Below are 20,126 nucleotides of genomic sequence, written 5' to 3'. Positions count from 1 at the left end.
GAGAGAAGCAGAGGAGGACTCGTAACTGCTGTTTGTAGCAGGCCCACTGTGGTACTTCCTGTGCTTGTAACAGGAATATTGAGAATGCTGGTGGGATTCCTGGGGGCTGACCCCTCCCCCACTGGGTCCCACCGTTGTCCTGCATCTTCCGGGGCCTGGGCTCAGGGAGGAGGGAGCAGATCTAGGCTCCAGACCACCTATGACCTTGGGTCTGGAGCAGAGCCCTGGGCCTGGGTCAGGGCCCTTTGCAGAGGCAGGCTCAGATGCCAGCCCTGCCCCTGCCGGCACACACCACCCCTGGCCCTCTGCCAGGCCGGAGCTGGTGCTGCATTCCAGACCCACACCTGGCTTGGCTCTCTTTACAAGGCCTGGGGTCAGGCCCGTGCCAGTTGTTGAAAAACCCTTGGGGCTGGGTGCCATGACCCCATTTCCTGGCCCGATGCTCCTGCCTGGCAGAGCTGCCCAGATGGCTCTGCCTGAGGCAAGGCAGACTGGCCTGACCTGTTGGAGGGGCCAGTCCTGCCCTCCATGACTTCCTGCCCCGACGCCCTCGGCTCCTGGATGGGTGGGCTGGCCAGCTAGGCTAATGAGGCAGGGAGGCCAGGTGGAGCTTCTTGAGGAGGCTGGTTTTGAGCATGGGTGAGCCGCTGATGCCATCATGGAACTGCAGAGGAGGAGGGCTGGAGGCTGCTGCCACGGCTGGGTGGCCTCTGATAACCGGGGCCACAGTGGGAATAGGGTTCTGTTTGAGGGTGAGCAGCAGCGTTGGGCTGGTGGGTTAGGCCCTCAGGTCCCCAGGGACATGAAGTCAAACCAGGAGCAAGAAACAAGTGGATGAAGGAGCCCATCAGGAGTTTCCTGTCCCTTCCCCCGCCCCTGCCCCCAGGAGACCCGCGCCCTGAAGGGGGGGAGGCTTGAATCCCTGGGCGGGAATGGGCGGTGGCTGAATGAGCCAGGCGGGCACCGGGCAGCAGGGTGCTGGGGGGCTTCCAGCCTGCCCTCTACATTCCCAGTCACTGCCCTCAGGGCCCCCCCCAGGATCGGAGTTGGGTTGAGCAGGGGGGCAGCACCCTGGTGAAGGGGGCCCTGCCTCTGGCTCAGGCTTGGGCACAGGCTCAGTCTTCAGCCATGGAAGCTTCTGAGTCTCTTAAGATGTCATCAAGACCCCAGGAGCCTGGGGTGACTGAGGAGATGACCCCCAAAGCTTGGTGCAGACTTGGAGTGCCCAGGCTGCCTGCCCTGGGTGGGGATGGAGGCCCCCCAGTTCCAGCGTGTCCCTCACAGCTTCCCTGGTGACACTGGCCTGGCACCTACGCCAGCTGAGGTGAGACCGGGGGCAGAACGTAGATGGGGTCTTCCTGGAGTTGATGAGCCTGGGACCGAGATTGGGGCTGAAGTGTTCAAAGATGGTACAGCCGCCCTATGCCCACGGCCTGGTGCAAGTCCTGGGGGGAAGCAGGGGAGCACTGAGGACCTGGGGGAAGAAAGGCTGGACGTGGGCATGTGCTCAGCGTGTTGGCAGCACAAGGAGAGGAGGTGGAGGGTCCCGGGCCGGTCAGCTGGGGGAGCTGTGTCGCTCCGGGCACAGGGGCAGTTGACGTGGGTCCCATCCAAGGTTATGAGGCTGCCAGTCCTCCTGCCGCCCCTTGGCCTGGGTGGCTGGCTGCATCCCACTGACCCTCTCTCCCCACCAGGTCGCTGATGCCCCTGCTGGATCCGGACTCCGGGCTCCTGGTCCTGGCGGGAAAGGTGAGCAAGGAGCTGGAACACCCACCCACGCCAGAGCTAGGTCTCACACTGGTGCCCTCAGTTGCCAGTCCCTGTCCCAACCTTTGAGGTAGGCAGCCAGCCAGGACGGGGAAGTAAGGACACCACCCACCCCTAGAAAGGAGGGACTAGAGCTGTGCTGCCCAGGCTCTGCCATTGTCAGGCCGAGCGACCTTCGTGTCCTCATCCATGTAGTCAGAGTGACTATAACCCCCCCCAGGAATGTCAGTTTTGTGGGATCAAGGTTAGCCTGCTTTGTGAATACCCGGGCCCCACTCCTCCACAGTAAGGCCTGCCCTGTGCATGTCAGTGCCAGGGGATGTCTGCCATGGCTCTGCAGCTTGGGTCCTTGGAGGGGGGTTGGGGGAGCTGGTGCGAGACCCAGGCTGTGTCCCAGGCCACCAAGGCGCAGTCAGGGAGGGGCAGCACTCACTCTGGGCTCGTTTCAGGGTGAGAGCCGGCTGTACTGCTACGAGGTGGTCCCACAGCAGCTGGCACTGAGCCCAGGTAATCCTGTTCTCTGGGCCCCTTCCCTCGGGTCCGCCCCGCCTGCCCTGACTGGTCTCTGGTACTCCTGACAGTGACCCAGTGCCTCCTGGACAGTGCGCTGCGGGGGGCAGCCCTGGTACCACGGCGGGCACTGGCCGTCATGGGCTGCGAGGTGCTCCGTGTCCTGCAGCTGAGTGACACAGCCATCATACCCATCAGCTACCATGTGCCCCGCAAGGTGAGGGGTTCTGGGAGGGAGCCTGGGAGGTCTGGGCCTCCTGGGCCTCACTGGCCACCTGCCTGTTTGCCACCAGGCTGTGGAATTCCATAAGGACCTGTTCCCAGACACCACTGGCTGTGTACCTGCCTCTGACCCCCACACCTGGTGGGCGGGGAGCAACCAGCAGGTAGGGCCAAGGCCAGCCCTCTTGGTGCCCCACAGCCCAGCTGTGCACTCACTCCACTGCCCTGTGTCCCCTTGTACCTCCCACCATCTCAACTGCCTGCCTCTCCACACAGGTGCAGAAGGTCAGCCTTGACCCGGCCTGCAGGCCCCATGCCAGCTTCACTTCCTGCCTGGTGTCCCCTGCGGAGTTCCCTCCTGACCCAGCCCAGCCTGTGGAGATGCCCATGGGCGACATGGACCCCAGTGTGAGTGCCAGGGCTGCCCCCCGCCGTCTCCTTCACAGTGCCACAGCGGGTACCCTGAGTCAGAGTGGGCAAGTGTGTTTGCCTGCCCAATGGTCTTTTTTTTAACCTTTTTTAGCTGTCATGCATAACAGAGAAATTCACAAAGCATAAATAAAGAACTTCACAGCATTCTCTAACTTAGGCAAACACAAAGCAAAATTTGCCCATAAAAATCTGGGTTTCTGGCTCTCTCGAAATGCTGGCAAGTTTTAACCCCACAGCCTGCGCCCCCACAAAGCCGGGAGCTGGCGGAGCCACTTGCAGTGTCCATAGTCCGAACCTCAGCTCACCCCCATGGTACTTCAGCCCTGCCAGCCTCAGCGTCCGGGCCCCCACCCCACAGCAGGCTTCCTGCCCAGCCCAGTGCCCCACAGCCCAGCAGGGGCTCAGACCTGGGGCTGACCCAGGGTGCTTCTCCCCCAGGAGGGCTTCTTCTCCCCACCCAGCTCGCTGCCCTCGCCCTCCACGCCCTCCAGCCTGGGACCCTCGCTCTCCAGCACCAGCGGCATTAGCACCAGCCCCAGCCAGAGGTCACTGCAGAGCATGCTGGGTAAGCATGGCAGGATGGCAGCCAGCCCCATCCTGGGAGCCCTGTCTGCCCCAGCCCTGCCTCCCTTCCTGGTGGAGTCTTGTGGGATGAGGTGAGTCTCATCTACAAGAGGGTGGCCTGGACATTCTCTGGCTCCCTGGGCTTCCACGAGGTATCAGCAGTCTCATTTCCAGGCACCATTCTGAGTGAGATGTGTTGGCTAGAGAAGCAGAGGCCTGGGCACAGGCTATGCACCATCCTGCAGTGAGGGGCCCAGGCAGCCAGGACTCAGCACTGGCCTGAGGTCCTCCTGCAGGGCAGCACAGGGTGAACAGGGAGGGCATCCTCATGTGACTCCATGTCCCTGCCACCTGCCAGGTCCCAGTTCCAAGTTCCGCCATGCTCAGGGCACCGTCCTTCACCGAGATACCCACATCACCAACCTCAAGGGGCTCAACCTCACCACGCCTGGTGAGAGTGACGGCTTCTGTGCCAACCAGCTACGTGTGGCTGTGCCCCTGCTCAGCAGCGGTGGGCAAGTGGCCGTGCTCGAGGTAAGGGGTCCCACCCCACCATGGCTGACCCCCAGGTCCCTGCAGGAAGCTGAGGGCATCAGGTACCCACACCAGCTCACATTCTCTGAACAAGACCATGTGCCAGGCACCCACCTAGCATCCCCTTTAATCCTCGCAGCTGCCCCGTGCTGGGGGTACCACTCTTACCCCATTTTACAGATGAGAGCAGGGAGGCATGGAGGTTGATGACCTGCCAGGTCACACAGTGTGTAGGTGGTGGCGCTGGGATCTGTCTCCAGGCCACCTGAGCTCTATGTACCACTCCACACTGCCCCCCTCACTTCTTAGGATCTCACAGTCAGCACTTGTGGCTCGGAGAACAGGGTGGCTGAGGCAGAGAGCTTAGGCCACCCGGTCGTGGGGCTTCTGCTGCAGAGGGTGGGGCCCAGGCCTGCTGCTTGCCCCGCAGCCTCAGGGACCAGGCTCTCCTGCCTGGTCCTTACTGATGGGCCCTGGGGTGGGGCACCTCCTGCAGCTGCGGAAGCCCGGCCGCCTGCCCGACACAGCACTGCCCACTCTGCAGAATGGGGCGGCCGTCACTGATCTGGCCTGGGACCCCTTTGACCCCCACCGCCTCGCTGTGGGTAAGGAGGCTGGGCACTGGGCTTGCAGGAGGGCCCTGGGGACCGACTGGGAGTGCCCAGAGTCCTCGGCCCGGCAGTGATGAGCCTGCCCTCTGCAGCTGGGGAGGACGCCAGGATCCGACTGTGGCGGGTGCCCCCAGAGGGCCTGGAGGAGGTGCTTGCCACGCCTGAGGCAACGCTCACAGGTCAGGTGGGCCCAGGGTGGATGCCGGGGGATGGGCAGTGGCTTCCGAGGGTCTCAGCATCACCTTGTGCCTCACCCCCAGGCCACACGGAGAAGATCTACTCTCTGCGCTTCCACCCACTGGCAGCCGATGTGCTGGCGTCCTCTTCCTATGACTTTACCGTTCGGATCTGGGACCTGGAAGCTAGAGCTGAGCGGCTGAGGCTGCGGGGCCACCAGGACCAGGTAAGGCGGCTGTGGGGAGAGGCACCCAGCCAGGGGGTGAGACGACGCCTCTCATGTGCCCACCTGCTCGCAGATCTTCGGCCTGGCCTGGAGTCCCGACGGGCAGCAGCTGGCCACTCTCTGCAAGGATGGGCGCCTACGAGTCTACGAGCCTCGGAGCGGCCCTGAGCCGCTGCAGGTAAACAAGATGGGCTGGGGTGGCCGGGGGGTCCCGGCTGGGCCTCATGCGCTATATCCCAACAGGAAGGCCCGGGGCCCGAAGGGGCCCGTGGAGCCCGCATCGTCTGGGTGTGTGATGGTCACTGTCTGCTGGTATCTGGCTTTGACAGGTGAGGACTCAGGGGCAGTCATCCCGGTCCCCAGACTTCCGCAGAAGCTGGCCCCCACCCCTCACTTACTGAATGGATGGATTTTGGGGTGCTGCGTGGGGGTGGGGGTGAATGGGTGGGAAGGAGTGAGGTGGGGAGGGAGAATATAAGTCAACCAGGGGTCCGAAGGGATGACAGCCGTGCCCTGCTGCAAGGAAGCTGTGCCTGGTGGGGGCCGGGTGAAGCACATGAAACCGACCAAGCCTGTGTGAGAGTCCGAGGGACGGGCATTTGGCTCTTGGGAGGGGGGATTAGGGGGGTCCTCCCAAGGGACGTGTCGTTTGGACGGGGTCTCAAACGAGCTAGTAACCACAGATCTGGAGGAAAGGACATTCAGGTCTGGGTGGAAAGGCCAAGAAGCTGACCAGCCTGGCTGAATGTGGGGAGACAAATCCCCACAGACTTCACAGGCTGCGGCTGGCACAGGACAGGTGCTGGGGCCAAGAGGGGGGTCGGGGGCAGTGGTGCGGCCAGTACCTGGGGAGGAGGAAGGGTGACGGGTTAGGATGCTTGCGTTATGTGCTGTATCCCAATAGGAAGGCCCGGGGCCCCAAGGGGCCCGTGGAGCCCGCATTGTCTGGGTGTGTGATGGTAGTTCTGAGATCTGGACCAGGAAAGAGGACGGGTGGAGGCCTCTCCTCAGCCCTGAGCCCTCCTGCCCCACCCCCCACCCCTGCTCCTTTGCAGCCGAAGCGAGCGCCAGCTGCTCCTATACTCATCCGATGCCCTGGCCGGCGGCCCCTTGTCAGTGCTGGGGCTGGATGCGGCCCCCTCCACCCTGCTGCCCAGCTACGACCCGGACACTGGCCTGGTGCTCCTCACGGGCAAGGTGGGCTGGGCTGTGCAGGGCAGATGCGAGGAGGTGGGGAGGAAGGCAGCTCTGGCAGACCACCCCACTCTCACTGCCACCTCCTCCGTGGCCCAGGGTGACACCCGCGTGTTCTTGTATGAGCTGCTTCCCGAGGCCCCCTTCTTCCTGGAGTGCAGCAACTTCACGTCCTCAGACCCTCACAAGGTGAGCCGCTCACTCCCTGGGCGGGACCGCGGGCTCCCCCGCCCTCTGGTGGCCACGTGGGGAAGTGCAGGGGCCTGTGGGGTCAGTGGGTCACGGGGCCAGGTGTGTCCAGCGGCACATGGAGCTGGTGGTTAAACTCGACCATTATTAAAACTTACATTACATAAGGCCAAATTATATGAAGCTACAGATAAGTTATATTAAAAAACATGGCAGTAAACGCTCAATTTATCAGTTCCTAATTATGTTACCTGACTTTACTATTACTTGTGCTGTTGAGGTTATTTGCACATTGGCCTTGTCCAGTGGCAGCACCATAAGACGGCGCTGCCACACGCCTGCACCAGCAAGTCACGTTGGTGGCATGAGGTCGGCCAGCAACCACGGGTACAGTCAGTGGTGCAGAGCAGGGCGCTTTCCTGAGCGAGCTGCCCACGCGCCGCTGTAGGGGTAGGGTCCTGGCGGTCCCAAGCAAGGGCCGCTGGCCTCCCACGCGCTCTGCGCCCCAGCCCTTGCCCAGACTCTCCTGCTCTGCCAGGGCTTCGTCCTCCTGCCCAAGACGGAATGTGACGTGCGGGAGGTAGAGTTTGCCCGATGCCTGCGGCTTCGTCAGACCTCCCTGGAGCCTGTCGCCTTCCGGCTACCCCGAGTCAGGGTGAGGTTGAAGTCCGACAGCCAGTCTCTCGCCCCAGCCCGTCCGGGGCTTTGGGGCCTAACTGGCCCGTCCCCAGACTTCCCCACCCACTGCTCTTGAGGGTACCTGTCCTTACTCTGCTAAGGTTGTAAAACACAGAAACTCCAGACTGGGGTCCTGAGTCTTGCCACACCTTCCTCCCGGTGGATGCCAGTGTGCCTTGGGCCTCTGGCCTGCGCCTCAGGGCAGCCCCTTCCTCCCTCCCTGCAGAAAGAGTTTTTCCAGGATGATGTGTTTCCAGACACAGCCGTGAGCTGGGAGCCGGTGCTCAGTGCCAAGGCCTGGCTGGGAGGTGCTAACGGGCAGCCCCGGCTTCTCAGCCTGCAGCCTCCCGGCATGACCCCAGGTAGGATGGGGTACTGGGAGGGCAGATGGGAGCAGGGAACTGGGGGTGGTTAGAGGAAAGGACAGAAGGCCCAGGTCTGATCCTCCATCCCTGCTGGAATGCAGAAATTTCTGGCACTCCCAAGAATGATGTGGTGGCGTCTCTGGGCTCAGCGCCTCTAGAGGGCAGGGCCTGGGGTCTGTGTTCCATCACAAGTCCCCGCCTCCGACATACACACATATACATGCACACATGCAGCCTGGCGCCCAGGCATGTCTTGTGAGCAGAGAGTTGAGCAGCTGTGAATGCCCCCTCTGGGGTCTTTGCCACAGAATCCCCTAGGGGCAGGTGCCAAAGGTTTGAGCAAGGAGCCCCCACCAAGGGGACTGCCTGATGCCTGCCCCCGCCCACCTCAGTGAGCCAGGCCCCCCGCGAAGCCCCTGCCCGGCGGGCCCCGTCCTCGGTGCTCTACCTGGAAGAGAAGTCAGACCAGCAAAAGAAGGAAGAGGTAGGCATGGGAGAGGGCGTGGGGTCCTGTCTACACCTGGTGACTGCCTCTCGGTTCTCCAGTCCGCCCCAGAATGGGGCGGGAGCCAGTGTCACACCCCTCTCAGACACACAGCTTGATGGGGAGGCCTTCCAGAGCTGGAGTCTGGGACCCCGGACATTTGGGACCCTGGTGCACATCCGAGCACCTGAGTAGGCGCTCCTGGGACTCCCGCGCTGCACGTCAGTGTGTTGGCGTGGCTCCTCCATCTCTGTCAAGGTGTCTTTTTCAGTGAAAACCATCAACTTTTGTCAGGGCTCTGATGAAAACAGCTCTTTTCACAACCTTGGCAGGGTTCAAACGGTGGGGTCCACCGCTCCCGGGGAGGGGTGTCCTGTTCCTTTTCCACCTCTTCTGTCCACCCTCGCAGCTGCTGAATGCCATGGTGGCAAAGTTGGGGAACAGGGAGGACCCACTCCCCCAGGACTCCTTCGAAGGTGTGGACGAGGATGAGTGGGTGAGTGGACGGGGGGTCCTCAGCATCCCGCCCTCCCCCACTCACCCCTGCAGCCTGTGCCACCTCCCTTCTCCAGGCCTCTTGATGACCCCCACATCCTGGTTTATCTTCCCAGGACTAGCCTGCCTACCTGCCACCTCTGGCCTCACCTGCCACTGCCACCTCCTAGAACCACCTCGTGCCCCCTGCACACCTCACCTCTCACCCTCAAACTGGGAGACAAACACCTTTGGGCTCTGGAGCACCTTATCCCAGAAGCCCTGGCTTCCTTTGGGCCTTGGCTATGTTCATAGCCTCTGGGTTCCGCCATAACTCTTGTGGATCATCTACACCTCTGCTTTCTTTGGGACTGGCTGCTTCTCTTCAACTGCCTGCTAGCATGTGGAGCGAGGGGTAGGGGGGTGGGAGTCAGCAGCATGTATCTGGGCAGGCCCTGGGCTGCCTGTCTTCCTTCCCGCACCTGGGCTGGTCCCAGCCTGGGCTCCCTTTGCCCAGCACTTTCAGTTATTTCAAGCCAACCCTTCTTGCCTGTTGCTCTAGCCAATTGCCTTGGGGGCTGGCCCCCACCAGGCTCTTTGGAGCAGCACCAGCTCCAGGGGCCTGGGACCAGTCACCTTGCTCCCAGGCTTGAAGCCAGGAGAAGGGGGTATTACAGAGCTGTTGGCCCAACTAAGGAGGGCATGAGTCCTACAGGGGCTGGCCTGCACATGCCCTTGATGTTTTCAATAATTAAACTTTTTTAAGCTGGCCACCTCTTGTGCTGCTGTGGTTTCTGGGCTGTCTGGCAGGGGAAGGAGATGGGAGTATGGGTGAGAGCGGTTTGGCCCTGGTCTCCCCCTTGTCCCAGGCCTCACCTGCTCCTGAGGCCTCTTCAGCTCTATGCTTTATCCAGTGCGTAGGTATCTAGCGGTGCTCTGGATGGTAGATACTGTAATGACCAGGAGAGACCTCTCCAAGACCTCCCAAAGCACTTAACAGTCTTTTTATGCAGGGGGCCAGACTTCAAGAAAGCAAATAGTGTTAGGAGAGTTGTAAAGAAGATAAACTATGTGGAAGGGAATGACTGGGCTTGCAGGGGGAAGTGGGGTGTTCAGGGTCTGAGAAGGTGACACTTAAGCTGAGAGCTAAGACCTGCAGGCCACTAAGCCATTCAGGGAGCTGTGTGAAGAATGTTTCAGACAAAAGGAAGGATGATGTGGGAGCTGAAAGAAGAATTTGGAGGGAAGGAAGAGCAGTGGTTCAGAACCCAATACAGGGCAGCCCAACATCCAACAAATGTTTGCTGAGTGCCTTCCGTGTGCCAGCCACCCTACCCAGTGCTGATGTCCAGTCAGAGAGAAGGGGGAAAAGTCCCGCTCACGAGGAACCCACGTCCTGTAGGAGGGAAGGGAGGGTAAACAATGAAATGCATGATATGGTAGAAGGTGAAAAACAATTTTTGGGTGAGGGCAGGGGGATCTCAAGGTATCAAGAATAATAGAGGTAGAAGTGAAACACAAAAGGCCACATATAGTATGATTCCATTTCTATGCAACATTTAGAACACGGAAATTCCATAGAGATATAACCCAGAACAGTGGTCCCACTGGGATTTAGGGGAGGCCTAAATGGACAGTGATTGCTAATGGGCACAGAGTTTTTGGTGGGGTTGACGAAAATGATGTGGAGCTAGCGGTGAGTGTACAACTCTGAATATACTAAGAAGCAGTGACTTGTACACTTTAAAAGGGTCACTTGTATGATGTGTGAATATCAATAAAGCCACTATTAAAAAACAAGGTTAGAAGGAAAGTGGCAACATTCCTTGGGGGTCAGGGTGGTCCTAACTGAGAATGTGACATTTAAGCAAAGATGGGAAGGAGGAAGAAGTGAGCCCTTCCCAGGCCGAGGAACCTAGAATGAAGTCTACTTTTAAGTTTCCTGTTTTTTATGTATTTGTGAGACTCTGGCATCCTACTGCTTATGTTCGTGGGGTGTTGAATGTTTATTGCATAGTTTTCTCTACCATGTATTTTGGCAAAATAAAAAGAAATTGCCCGGCATTTGCTCCTGGCACGCCGGAATAAGCACGTGGGCCGGAATTCCAAGGACCGCCAGCCAATCACCCCGACGGTCCTCCAAGCCTAAGGCTGGTCCTACTTCTGGCTCCGCCCGCCGCTTTACGTCACCATAGGAGCCCCGTCTCCCCCTGGGGTGACAATGCGCATGCCCATAGCGGAGGCCGCGCACGCGCAGTCTGCGGTCCCTTGACCTCTGACCCGCCGGCCGCCCTTGAGCCCGGGCCGCGGGGCCAGGAAACCAGGGCCTGCGCCTCCGAGGCTGAGCGGTCGCCATGGTGAGGCTTTAATGGTGCTGTGCTTCCCGGGGGAGGGATGCTGTTTGGGGGCCGTGGCGGGGGAGGCTGCGGACGCCGTGCGTCCCATGCACGCCCTGCGGGAAGCGGGGTCAGGGCCGTCCCAGCCGGGGGACCGAGGCGGGCGCTGACGGCGTCGGGGACCGACAGAGCCGCCAGGCTGGAAGGCAGGGCGGGCCTGGGCGGCCGGGAGACGGCCACGTGCGCTCGCCCATGTGCGCGCAGCCCAGGGTGGTGGTGGCTGGGTCCGGCCCGCGAGTCCCTGCTCTGCGCCGCAGCTAGTGACGGTGTCTCCCTGTTATTGTCTCCATTTGAAAGCTGATGAAACGGGCTTTCCCAAGGAAGTGACAGAACTGGGACTTGAATCAGGCACCGAAAACAGCGTTTCTGCGGTATCATTGGCGTCTGGAGCCAGTGCACAGACCTGGGCCACCCTGGCAGCGTCGGGTCACCGGGGAACCCTTTAAGATGCCTCCCCAGAGATTCTATACGTTCCCCAAGTGATCGAGGCAGCCGTTTTGGAGAGCCACTTAACTGATAATATAACAGCTTGCAAGTGTCAGTCCCCGAGCTGAGGCTTTACGTTAGATTGTCTTCGTTTAATCTTACTAAATCGGTGCTGTTATTCTTTTAATCTTCGTTTAATCTTACTAAATCGGAGCTTCTTCTGTGTCCTGAGACTACACACTTAACTTTACCACCACAATATTCCTGCCTTGTAATAGTCTCTGATGTTTTTTGAGCCGTCCCTGAACTGGGCCCTTCGCATGCATTCCTGTGTGTAACTTCGAGGCACCCTCAAGGGCCAAATAAAATGTGGCTCAGGAGTTTGTATCCTAAAACAGAAAGCAGGTTAATCTGTATAAAAAAGACAATAATATTAATAGAAAAAGATAGTGCTCTGAGGAGGTAGATATGGGAGGAGCCTGGGAAGGTTTCCTGGGGAGCGGGAGTGATGTGTTAAGTCTTAAAGGATGTTAAGTTTTGACAAAGTGTTAAGAATAGAAGGGAGAATAGTCAAGGTTAATGGGTATGGAGTTTTTTGGAGGGTGATGAACGTGTTCTAGAATTTGTGGTGATCATTTGCACAGCTCTGTGTATACACTTAAAAGTAAAAAGACAGTATTTGAGAAGAGTGATTTCTGTGGTGTTTGAGTTGGGAGGTGCAGAGACCTTGGGGTAAAGAAGTAGGAGAGCCGGTGGAGCCGTAGATGTGTGGCTGCAGGGCAGACAGACGCGAGGGGAGGGAAGACCAGAGACGCCATAGACAGGCAGCGGGGAATGCCAGGCTGGGGGCTGGACTGAACTGGCAGACAGCGGGGAATTGCGCGTGTGTTTTGGTGGGATGGCCAGAGCCTTCCAGCAGAGGGAGTAAGACGTGTTTGGAAACCCTGTCTGTGGGCGTAGAGTTGATGCCGTCGGTGACCCAGTTAAGTGTCACATTCATTCAAATACTTATCCGTCACCTGCTTTGCCAATGTCAGGCTGGGCTCTGGGTATACCGTCGCATGTTGGGGTATTTGTGGTCCTGACCCCCCTCCTGCCTAGTTGTGAGGCCAGCAAACTGTTTGCAGGGGCCCTGGGTGAACAGAGTCCCCTTCCTATCTCTGTATCATTGAGAAGGGGGTCTCTTACTGGCAGTCTTTGCCCACCAGGAGCTGTGCCAGAAGGAAGCATTGTGCATCGGTCTGTCTGGAAGACAGGCTCCCTTGACACCCTGGACATGGGATCAGTCATGTTCCTGAGTGCTCCCCACCTCCCATGCTCCTGTGGTCTTTTGCTCTGGCTGCAGGGCGTGGTCATGGGTGGGTTACATCGCTCCCCAGTTGAAAAAGCATTTGTGCTGTCCACGGTGGGTCCCAGGCTTGGAGTCCTGTGGCTCTGACTTCTGTTCTTTGGCTGTCACTTGGCCTGAGTTGGCTGTCATGTCAGCTGGTTGTTCTTGCCCAGGGTCTTCAGGCCCACGTGATGATCAGTGAACTGTGGGATGCTTCGGGGCTTTGTGGAAAGGCCTCCGCCAGTGGCTTGCCTTCATCGCCTATGGTAGCTTGTGGCTTTGGAGCTCTGCACCCCGAGGACCCTCAGCCCTGAGCGTAGCTGCCCCACAGCTGGCATCAGTGGGCGTCTGAGTACTGCATTTGTGGGTGGGAGGGTTGACTGTGCTGCTGATCTCTGGACATTCAGCCCTGAGCAGGATCTGGTTCAAAAGCAGAGGCAGCTCTCAGGCTGCTCCAGGCCTTCCGCTGTCTGTTGTTCATTGCCTGCTGAGCACCTTACAGCCCTCCTGTGAGAAGGGTATTATTCTCCCCATCTTGCAGGTAAGAAAACTAAGATTCAAAGAGGTTGAGTCATTTGTCCAGGGTAATACAGCTCGGAAGAAGCGAAGCTGGAATTCCAGGTTAGGGCATCCTGCCTCCAAAACAGCATTCTGGACACGCTTCCACACCAGGAGAGTGCAGCCTCCTTGCAGCCTTCTGCCCGAGGAATCAGAGGACATACCGAATGGGCTGCTGAATCAGAGGCTTTGTCACCCCATAGTATCTGGCCACTGTCAAGTTTTGTGAAACAAAGAATGATGAATGCCATAAATGAAAACCAACATTTATTGAGCACCTGCTGTATCATCAGGCTCTGTGCCAGGTACTTTACATATCTCATTTAATCTCTGACAGCCCTCTTGACCACATTTTACAGGTGGGGAAACTGAGGCTCAGGGAGATGGAGAACTTGTCCAGGGTACACAGCTGGGATCTGCACCCTGATGATCCCAAAGCTTGCCTGGGTAACCACCACACCCCACTGCCTCCCCGAGAGATGCCTCTTGCAGGAACCTTGGTGGCCTCTGTGGAAACAACCAGGCAGCTCCCTTGGTGTGCCAGGGTAGCCTCTGGAACTTTGCAGGCCAGCCCAGCTGTCCCTGAAGCCCTGGGTCTCTGGCAGCAGGAACCACGGGCTGCGCCGTCATGCCACTTTGGTTTGAAGCCTTCAGGGGTGGTTGGGGGAGCTCCCCAGTTAGAGCCTCAGTTCTTAACATTCATCATTTAGCAGCAGTCACAGCCCTGGGCAGAGACAAGCGGGTGTGTAAAGGTAGTCTGGTGGGACTGTGTGACAGCAGACGGAGACGGGGCCTGAGGCTGAGGGAACCGTCTGAGGTTACCCACTGGCCTCTTAGCCTTTCTTCTGTCAGGATCAGCAGCCCATATCAGAGCCTCCATCCCACTTGGGAGTGGCATTAGGCAAGAGAGGAGAAGCTGGGTGAGATTTCCCAAGCAGCTGTGTGTGCGGCTGGCTGCAGCCCCTGCCCTCTGATAACTGGAGAGTCTTCCCTGAGCTTTGCTTTCTGATGTGAAATACACGGTTTATGAAATTTCCACCTACTTGTGAAATCCAAACCAACTTCCATTTATTAACTCCCTCTAATGGCCCAGAACCACATCCCACTCTGCCTGTTCAGGACAGGCAGGTGCCCTGGAGGCCAAACAATGCTAGTTATAGGGTCTGACCTCTACTGGAATCTGATGTGCCCCTCTTTGGCCCCTGGGTTGGGTCCTTGATCTCTGTCAGGTTGCTGAGTTGCTGTCCCTGCATCCAATGTGAGGTGGGCAGCCTGGAGAACGCCATGACTAATAGTGCCAGCTTTGGGTTTCCTGCCACCTTTCCCCAGGTACTGGCTGTGTGTCCTCAGGCTGGTCACTAAACCCCTCTGTGCCTCAGTGTCTTGAGTTTTGGGAATTTAATGGCACAATAAATAGAACATGTTGAGCATAGTGACTGGAACCGAGACTTGATTGATAACTTTTTGACCGAGAGGAAATCAAACAACTGAAAAGCATAAAGAAAAGGAGGAACTGCTTGAGGTGGTCTGTGGGCAGTGTTGACCTGCGTGAGCGTTCTCCCAGGTGCCATTTCACACGCGGGGGTTGTTTTCAGACGTGCTGTCTGTAATCTGTTCCCAGTGAGATCTGTGGCTAGATCTTCTCTCCAACTCCTTTATGAGTGCCCTGGGCTCTTGTTTGCCCCTGGACAGCCCTCAGGCTTCCTGCCATGGGGGCTCACCACGGTCCTCTGCCTAGAAACCCTCAGTATTGCCATCATGATTCTACCTGCCCTTCAGAACCTAGCCCGGTAGAAATACAGTCTTTCCCCAGAGCCCCCATCTCATCCTGAAGCCACCCTCCATCGCCCTTCTGCGCTCTGGCCGTGCTCATGAGGCTTGCCCGTGGGCTTCCCTGGTGCCGTGAGCCGCACAGTCTTGGGGTAGAAAAGCCCTGCGCTGTGGTGGAGGGTTTCCCTGCCAGGCGGCCTCAGTTTGCAAGACCTCTGGGGTCAGGCTTGGGCTCTGTGGATCCTCCATAGCGTGGGTGCCGAGCAGAGCAGTGGGTGACCAACAGTCCTCTCCCTCCCCTTGTGGTCCTTTGGGTGTCTGAATGCCCCCACAGTGGGCTTTTTGCTGCTTAAAGGCGGAGCAGAGCATGTTTCACTTTTGTTGTGTTGATTGGAATGGGCTTGAATAGTCCTGGGAGGCAGCCCAGGGTGGCAGAGTGAGTTAGACCCTGGTTCTGACTCCCAGGCCACAGTGTTTCTTCTGAAGTCAGTGGTCTCTGTCCCCCGCAGCCACCTGGCCTTGGCTCCTGTCATCTTCTGAAGGCCAAGGGAGAGTCCCGTCTGCCTGTGGGGACCCCCTCAGCTTCACCCCCAGCCTGCTGTCTGATCAGCACCTGAAGTCACCCAGAACAGAAGGTTTTTATCGGGTACTTTCGAGGAAGCGGCCTGTGGCTGCTGCCCTGTGCTTCATTACCTCACATCTCCCCAAGCCTTGCCACTCAGCAGCTGTTTCTGGGGTTCCATCTCTGAGGGCCACAAGGATGCAGTCTTCTCACCAGGTACCTGCTTTGTCCACAGGCCAAGTACCTGGCCCAGATCATTGTGATGGGGGTGCAGGTGGTAGGCAGGGCCTTTGCCCGGGCCCTACGGCAGGAGTTTGCAGGTAAGCTTGGGCCCCTGTCTGCCCCTGGGCTGGGGGCTCCTGCCCAGGTCAGATTTTCCCTGGCACTGTGGGTCAGTTGTGAATGCAGGGGCCCCTGGGGCTGGGCTTTCTGGCAGCCTGGGGCACTTCCATGGTCAGGGGCATGGTAGACTTTAGAACATTCCCACGGAAGAGAAACCTGGTTGGAATGAGCATCCAGGCAGTTGTTAGCAAACTGGATCCCCTTGCCACTTGTTTTTATAAATAAAGTTTTATTGGAACATAGCCACACCCTCTGGCTTCTTCTAAGGCAGTGAAGTAATTGCAACACAGACTAATTATCAGCCTGCAAAGCCTAAAATCTTTACTCTCTGTACCTTTATGAAAAAGTTCACTGGCTCCTGATTCTAGGGCTGCTGGAAGGAAAGTGGTCCCCACGGCAGCCTGCTCCGGTGGCCTAGGTAACGGGCGGGCAGCCAGGTCTTGACTGCAGTTTTGCTGCCTCCTCCTGCCCGCAGCTTCACTCTGCTCCCCATTACAGCCTAAAGCTCCCCACTTGCTGTGTGCCTGGGACGAGGAGGCGGGCGAGGGAAGAGTGGAAGGGCCATCCGGCGGTCTAGGCCAGGCACCGGCTTCCAGGCTTGGTGGCCAGACTGCCCTGTCCTCCGGTGGGCAGGTGTCCTCGCCTCACTACTCCCCGCCCACCCCCCCCACCCCCGAGAGCAAGCCCCTCCTGGGGAGGAGATGCCCCTGCCCCTGCGTGCCTCTTCTGTGCCACCTGGCGGGGCTGAGCTGCGCACATGGAAGGCCCGGGGGTGGGGGGGTTCTGGGCTGCTGAGGGCTGAGCGCTCACCCATGTGTCCACAGCCAGCCGGGCAGCGGCTGATGCCCGAGGACGCGCCGGGCACCAATCTGCAGCCGCCTCCAGCCTGTGCGGCCTCAGCCTCCAGGAGGCACAGCAGATTCTCAACGTGTCCAAGCTGAGTCCGGAGGAAATCCAGAAGGTGGGGCGCCCGGGCCGCCTCGGCGACAGGCCTTGGCATGGCGGGCTGGGGGCTGGCCGCCCAGATGGGGGGGGGGAGGCCTGGCAGAGGGGGCGCGTGCACAGGCTCTGGCCGCAGCCAGCTCGGCCTCCGGTCCGGCCTGCAGGGACCGCTGCCACCTGTTGGTTCTTAGGCCCAAGGCGGGTAGTGGCAGAGGCACGAGCCACCCCATGCCGTGGCGCCTGCCCACCTCTCTGCCACTGAGCAGCTGGGGCAGATTCCCGGGCCCTCACGGGGGACACACAGGGCGGAGCGGTTGGGCCCTTGGCGCTCCTTTGTCACCAGCGAGCTTCCCCCGCTTCTCACCCAGAGGCCTCATGTATCTCTGACCTCGTTCCTCCGCAGAACTATGAACACCTATTCAAGGTGAATGATAAGTCCGTGGGTGGCTCCTTCTACCTGCAGTCAAAGGTGAGTGGTCTTTGATGGTGGGAGGAGGGCAGACCACAGGACCCCCTCTCTCCCGGGGCCCCTCATTTCCAGGCAGTTCAGAGTACGGCAGACAGAAAAGCATCCTGGGCCTCTCCCTGGAGCCCTGGCCTCGGGGAGCACCCCCACCCCCAGCTGCCACTCCCTCTGGCTGCCTCAGTGCCACAGGGCCCAGCCATTCAGGCTGTCGACTGTTGGACAGGGGCCCGCCCAGCACCGTGGTTTTGGGGGAGTAAGACCACTTGCTGGTGGAGCGCTCAGCTCCTAGATGTCATGGTGCCCTGGGCGGTCTCCTGGGGGAGGAGGCCCCATGCCAGCCCACCCGTGCTGGGCACTGATAGAGGAGGCATTTATAGCCCCCTCAGACTGTTGGGTTGGGTCTGCCCCCTGCCTTTCACGGACTTGCAGTGGGAACTGGACCTGTCAAGGCCAGAAGTCTGCCGTCTGTAGGCCTCCCTGCCTGCCTGTAACTCTCTCCCCCCAGGTGGTCCGAGCAAAGGAGCGCTTGGAGGAGGAGCTCAGAATCCAGGCCCAGGACCGGGAGCGAGACCAGACAACCCAAACGTGATGGCTCAGCTCCTCCCACCCACCCGCCCGCACCTCTAATTTATAGCTTGGTAATAAATGTCTTTTCCGCACTTTTCGAGAAGGCAGGCTGCTCTCCCTGCCAGCTGTGTGCACGAGGAGAGGGTGGGCAGCAGCATCCGCCTCCCCGTTAACGCGTCTTTGACACCCAGCAGGGCCAGCCTGGCCCTGCCCGCCCACGAATGTCACGAATCAGACGCAGCCACTCCTGCTGTCACAGCACCTGTGGCATCAACCTCAGGTCTGTGTGTGTGCTGCCCAAAGGGGACACCCGCAGGTCCCCAGCTGTCGCAGGCTGCCTGTCCCTGAGCTGGGTGTCGGCAGCATCTCTGCTCTGAGCAGAATGCTCCTGGGTGTGGCCGGGGAGCCGGGTCCTCTGCAGGGCTAAGGTGCTCACCACAGTCCCAGCAGGTGGTGGCCGGACGTGGGCCTGACTGTGCTTTGCCTGAAGCTTCCGTCTCAGTTCCTCACACCCCCGCTCCCTCAACACCCATCCCCTCCCAGCCTCCAGCAGCCCCAGAACAGGGCCTCTGGGTGCTGCAGCCTGGAGGTGGGTGACCCCAGAGCCAGACACAGGACAGTTGGAGGTGGCCCAGCTCCCGGCGCATCCAGGACAGAAACCGTCTTTGCAACTCACTTTTATTGTTTCTTTATAAACTTCCTCTCACATGGAGGAATATATTGTTATAGTCATTAGCTTATCTCTTCTTTTTTCTTTTTTTTGTTAACTCTATGCTAACAGCAATGGAGCCAAGAGGAGGAAAAACATAAGCTACTATAGAAAGGCACTTGGAACCTGTTAAAACACTGATATCCTGGGATGTGCAACGACAGACCGACAATGACAACACACACACCGGCCCTCCGAGCCTAGTCTATCACTGAGTCACACGCTGAGCTGGCGCCACCTCTCAGCCCCTGTTCCTCTGCTCCCGGGCTTCAGTCTCAGCCCTTACCCCGGGGTGGAGCCCAGAAAAGGGAGGCCAGCTCCCTCCTGCTTCACTCCCAGCCCCTTCTAGGCGCAGGGCCAGCACCGCTGGGCCTTGTCGGAGTGACCCCTCTGGGACAGAAGGGCAGTCCAGGAGAGGGTGGGGTTAAGCAGAGCTACTCAGAGGAGCAACAGGGACCCTGGTGCCACAAGCTAAGGACCCCGCTGCTGTCCTGCAGCTCCCTTGTTCTAGGGCTGGGGAGATGCAGTGGCCAAGGTTAGGGCAGAGTCAGGAGCCAGAGCCTCCCAGACACACCAGGCACCGTCCTGGGAGAAGAGCAAGGACTCAGGGTCGGGGGCGCACACGCTGTGGGGCAGCAGGAATCAGGGATGTGGCTCAGACAGTTCAGCTGATGAAGACAAAGGGAACAGCCATGTCTGGTTTCCCCTTCCCAGGCAGAGGTGCTGCCTCCTCTTTGGCCACCCCTGGCTGCTTCGCCACCCCCAAATCCCAGATCTTCAATCCGCAGACTCCAAAAACCTCCCATACTCAGCACCGGCCTAGAGCCCTACCTCACCTGTGTCTGTGACCTGGTGCCCCCACAATGGGAGCTGTGTCCCAGCCTGGGGTTGTCCCCAACCAGCTCCCACCTCCTGACACCCTGCGGACCTCCACCGTCCCTGTGCAGGGCGGGCACTGTCTCAGACCAGGCCCAGCCCCACCTACGCCTGAGCTCGGCCAGCCAGGTGCTGGCACCTCCCCCGCTAAACGGAGGGAGGAGGCCCAGTGGTGCAAGGGCAGGTGAGGGGTCAGCTGTCCCTGCATTTTGGAGAACACCCAGCCCAGGGAAGGGGCCGGCCCTCGGGCAGTGCTGGCCTTGTTAAAGGGTCAGTGGCGACGGGCAGCTAGCAGAGCGGGCCTCTCTAGACGTTAGAGGCACCTTGTCGGTAGGGTAAGACGGCGTCTTCCTGCGGCTTCACTGGGGCCTGTGTCTGTCTTGCTCTCCCTCTGGAGAGACAGCCAGAGGGAAAGGGGTCCAGGGGGGCCCAGAGCAGGAGCCTGGTGAGGCCAGGCAGGACACCATGCGGCCACAAGCCCAGTGTCTCCTCAGAGGTCACTGTGTGAGGTGGGGGAGCCCCAGGCCAGCAAGGAGAGCACATGCGACCTCACCCACCCCTGCTGGGGCGCGTGGGGCAAGGCCGGGATGGAGAGTGGCCTGCCCAGGTCAGGGTGGGGGCCTAGGGGACGGCAGGGGCAGGCCTGGTTCCTCCCGCAGGAGCCCGGGACGCAGCAAAGACCTAGCACCACCCTTGCTGCCCGGCGCATCTGGGGCAGAGTCTGCCCAGGGGGACACAGCCAGCCAGGCCGCAGG

At 59.5% G+C, this 20,126-nt stretch overlaps 2 protein-coding genes across 12 annotated transcripts in view; both read left to right on the top strand.

Annotated features, from left to right (window-relative positions):
• Window positions 1–9,198, top strand: part of CORO7 (coronin 7) — a 54,471-nt gene extending 45,273 nt beyond the window's left edge. For 2 of the 4 annotated variants that reach the window (XM_036920452.2, XM_036920454.2), the window contains 19 exons: window positions 1,695–1,749; window positions 2,217–2,274; window positions 2,349–2,494; window positions 2,571–2,663; window positions 2,776–2,907; window positions 3,370–3,496; window positions 3,854–4,029; window positions 4,526–4,634; window positions 4,733–4,819; window positions 4,901–5,043; window positions 5,117–5,221; window positions 5,287–5,372; window positions 6,099–6,240; window positions 6,337–6,426; window positions 6,965–7,081; window positions 7,331–7,466; window positions 7,862–7,953; window positions 8,363–8,429; window positions 8,565–9,198. In XM_036920452.2, the coding sequence (XP_036776347.2) occupies window positions 1,695–1,749; window positions 2,217–2,274; window positions 2,349–2,494; window positions 2,571–2,663; window positions 2,776–2,907; window positions 3,370–3,496; window positions 3,854–4,029; window positions 4,526–4,634; window positions 4,733–4,819; window positions 4,901–5,043; window positions 5,117–5,221; window positions 5,287–5,372; window positions 6,099–6,240; window positions 6,337–6,426; window positions 6,965–7,081; window positions 7,331–7,466; window positions 7,862–7,953; window positions 8,363–8,429; window positions 8,565–8,761 (2,158 nt within the window). In that variant the 3' untranslated portion in view covers window positions 8,762–9,198. Of the gene's footprint in view, window positions 1–1,694; window positions 1,750–2,216; window positions 2,275–2,348; window positions 2,495–2,570; window positions 2,664–2,775; window positions 2,908–3,369; window positions 3,497–3,853; window positions 4,030–4,525; window positions 4,635–4,732; window positions 4,820–4,900; window positions 5,044–5,116; window positions 5,222–5,286; window positions 5,373–6,098; window positions 6,241–6,336; window positions 6,427–6,964; window positions 7,082–7,330; window positions 7,467–7,861; window positions 7,954–8,362; window positions 8,450–8,564 lie in introns of all 4 variants that reach the window. The other 2 variants (XM_036920453.2, XM_036920455.2) reach the window with 1 other exon arrangement.
• A 1,441-nt stretch (window positions 9,199–10,639) lies between these two features.
• Window positions 10,640–19,972, top strand: PAM16 (presequence translocase associated motor 16). 8 transcript variants are annotated; one of them, XM_057487710.1, is made up of 7 exons: window positions 10,652–10,784; window positions 11,121–11,360; window positions 15,417–15,553; window positions 15,705–15,789; window positions 16,636–16,772; window positions 17,157–17,222; window positions 17,725–17,878. In XM_057487710.1, exons 4-7 carry the CDS (start codon window positions 15,732–15,734, stop codon window positions 17,806–17,808), a joined length of 345 nt encoding a protein of 114 aa, XP_057343693.1. In that variant the 5' UTR covers window positions 10,652–10,784; window positions 11,121–11,360; window positions 15,417–15,553; window positions 15,705–15,731; the 3' UTR covers window positions 17,809–17,878. The 8 variants fall into 8 exon arrangements, with proteins under 8 accessions (XP_036776362.1, XP_057343696.1, XP_057343691.1 ...); XM_036920467.2 differs by lacking the exons at window positions 11,121–11,360; window positions 15,417–15,553 and adding an exon at window positions 18,568–19,972 and having other exon boundaries at window positions 10,640–10,784; window positions 17,725–17,857; XM_057487713.1 differs by lacking the exon at window positions 11,121–11,360 and having other exon boundaries at window positions 10,640–10,784; window positions 15,417–15,542.
• The last annotated feature ends 154 nt before the right edge of the window (window positions 19,973–20,126 follow it).

Source organism: Manis pentadactyla, chromosome 10, assembly GCF_030020395.1.
Source record: "Manis pentadactyla isolate mManPen7 chromosome 10, mManPen7.hap1, whole genome shotgun sequence".
Taxonomy (NCBI): domain Eukaryota; kingdom Metazoa; phylum Chordata; class Mammalia; order Pholidota; family Manidae; genus Manis; species Manis pentadactyla.
The sequence above is the reverse complement of the archived record's forward strand: the minus strand, read 5'-3'. Positions and strand labels throughout refer to the sequence as shown.

Bases quoted from the DNA above. Each gene is read 5' to 3' on its own strand.
- PAM16 (XM_036920467.2), top strand. The intron at 15,790-16,635 runs GTAAGCTTGGGC...ATGTGTCCACAG, and splicing joins CCTACGGCAGGAGTTTGCAG to CCAGCCGGGCAGCGGCTGAT. The intron at 16,773-17,156 runs GTGGGGCGCCCG...GTTCCTCCGCAG, and splicing joins GTCCGGAGGAAATCCAGAAG to AACTATGAACACCTATTCAA.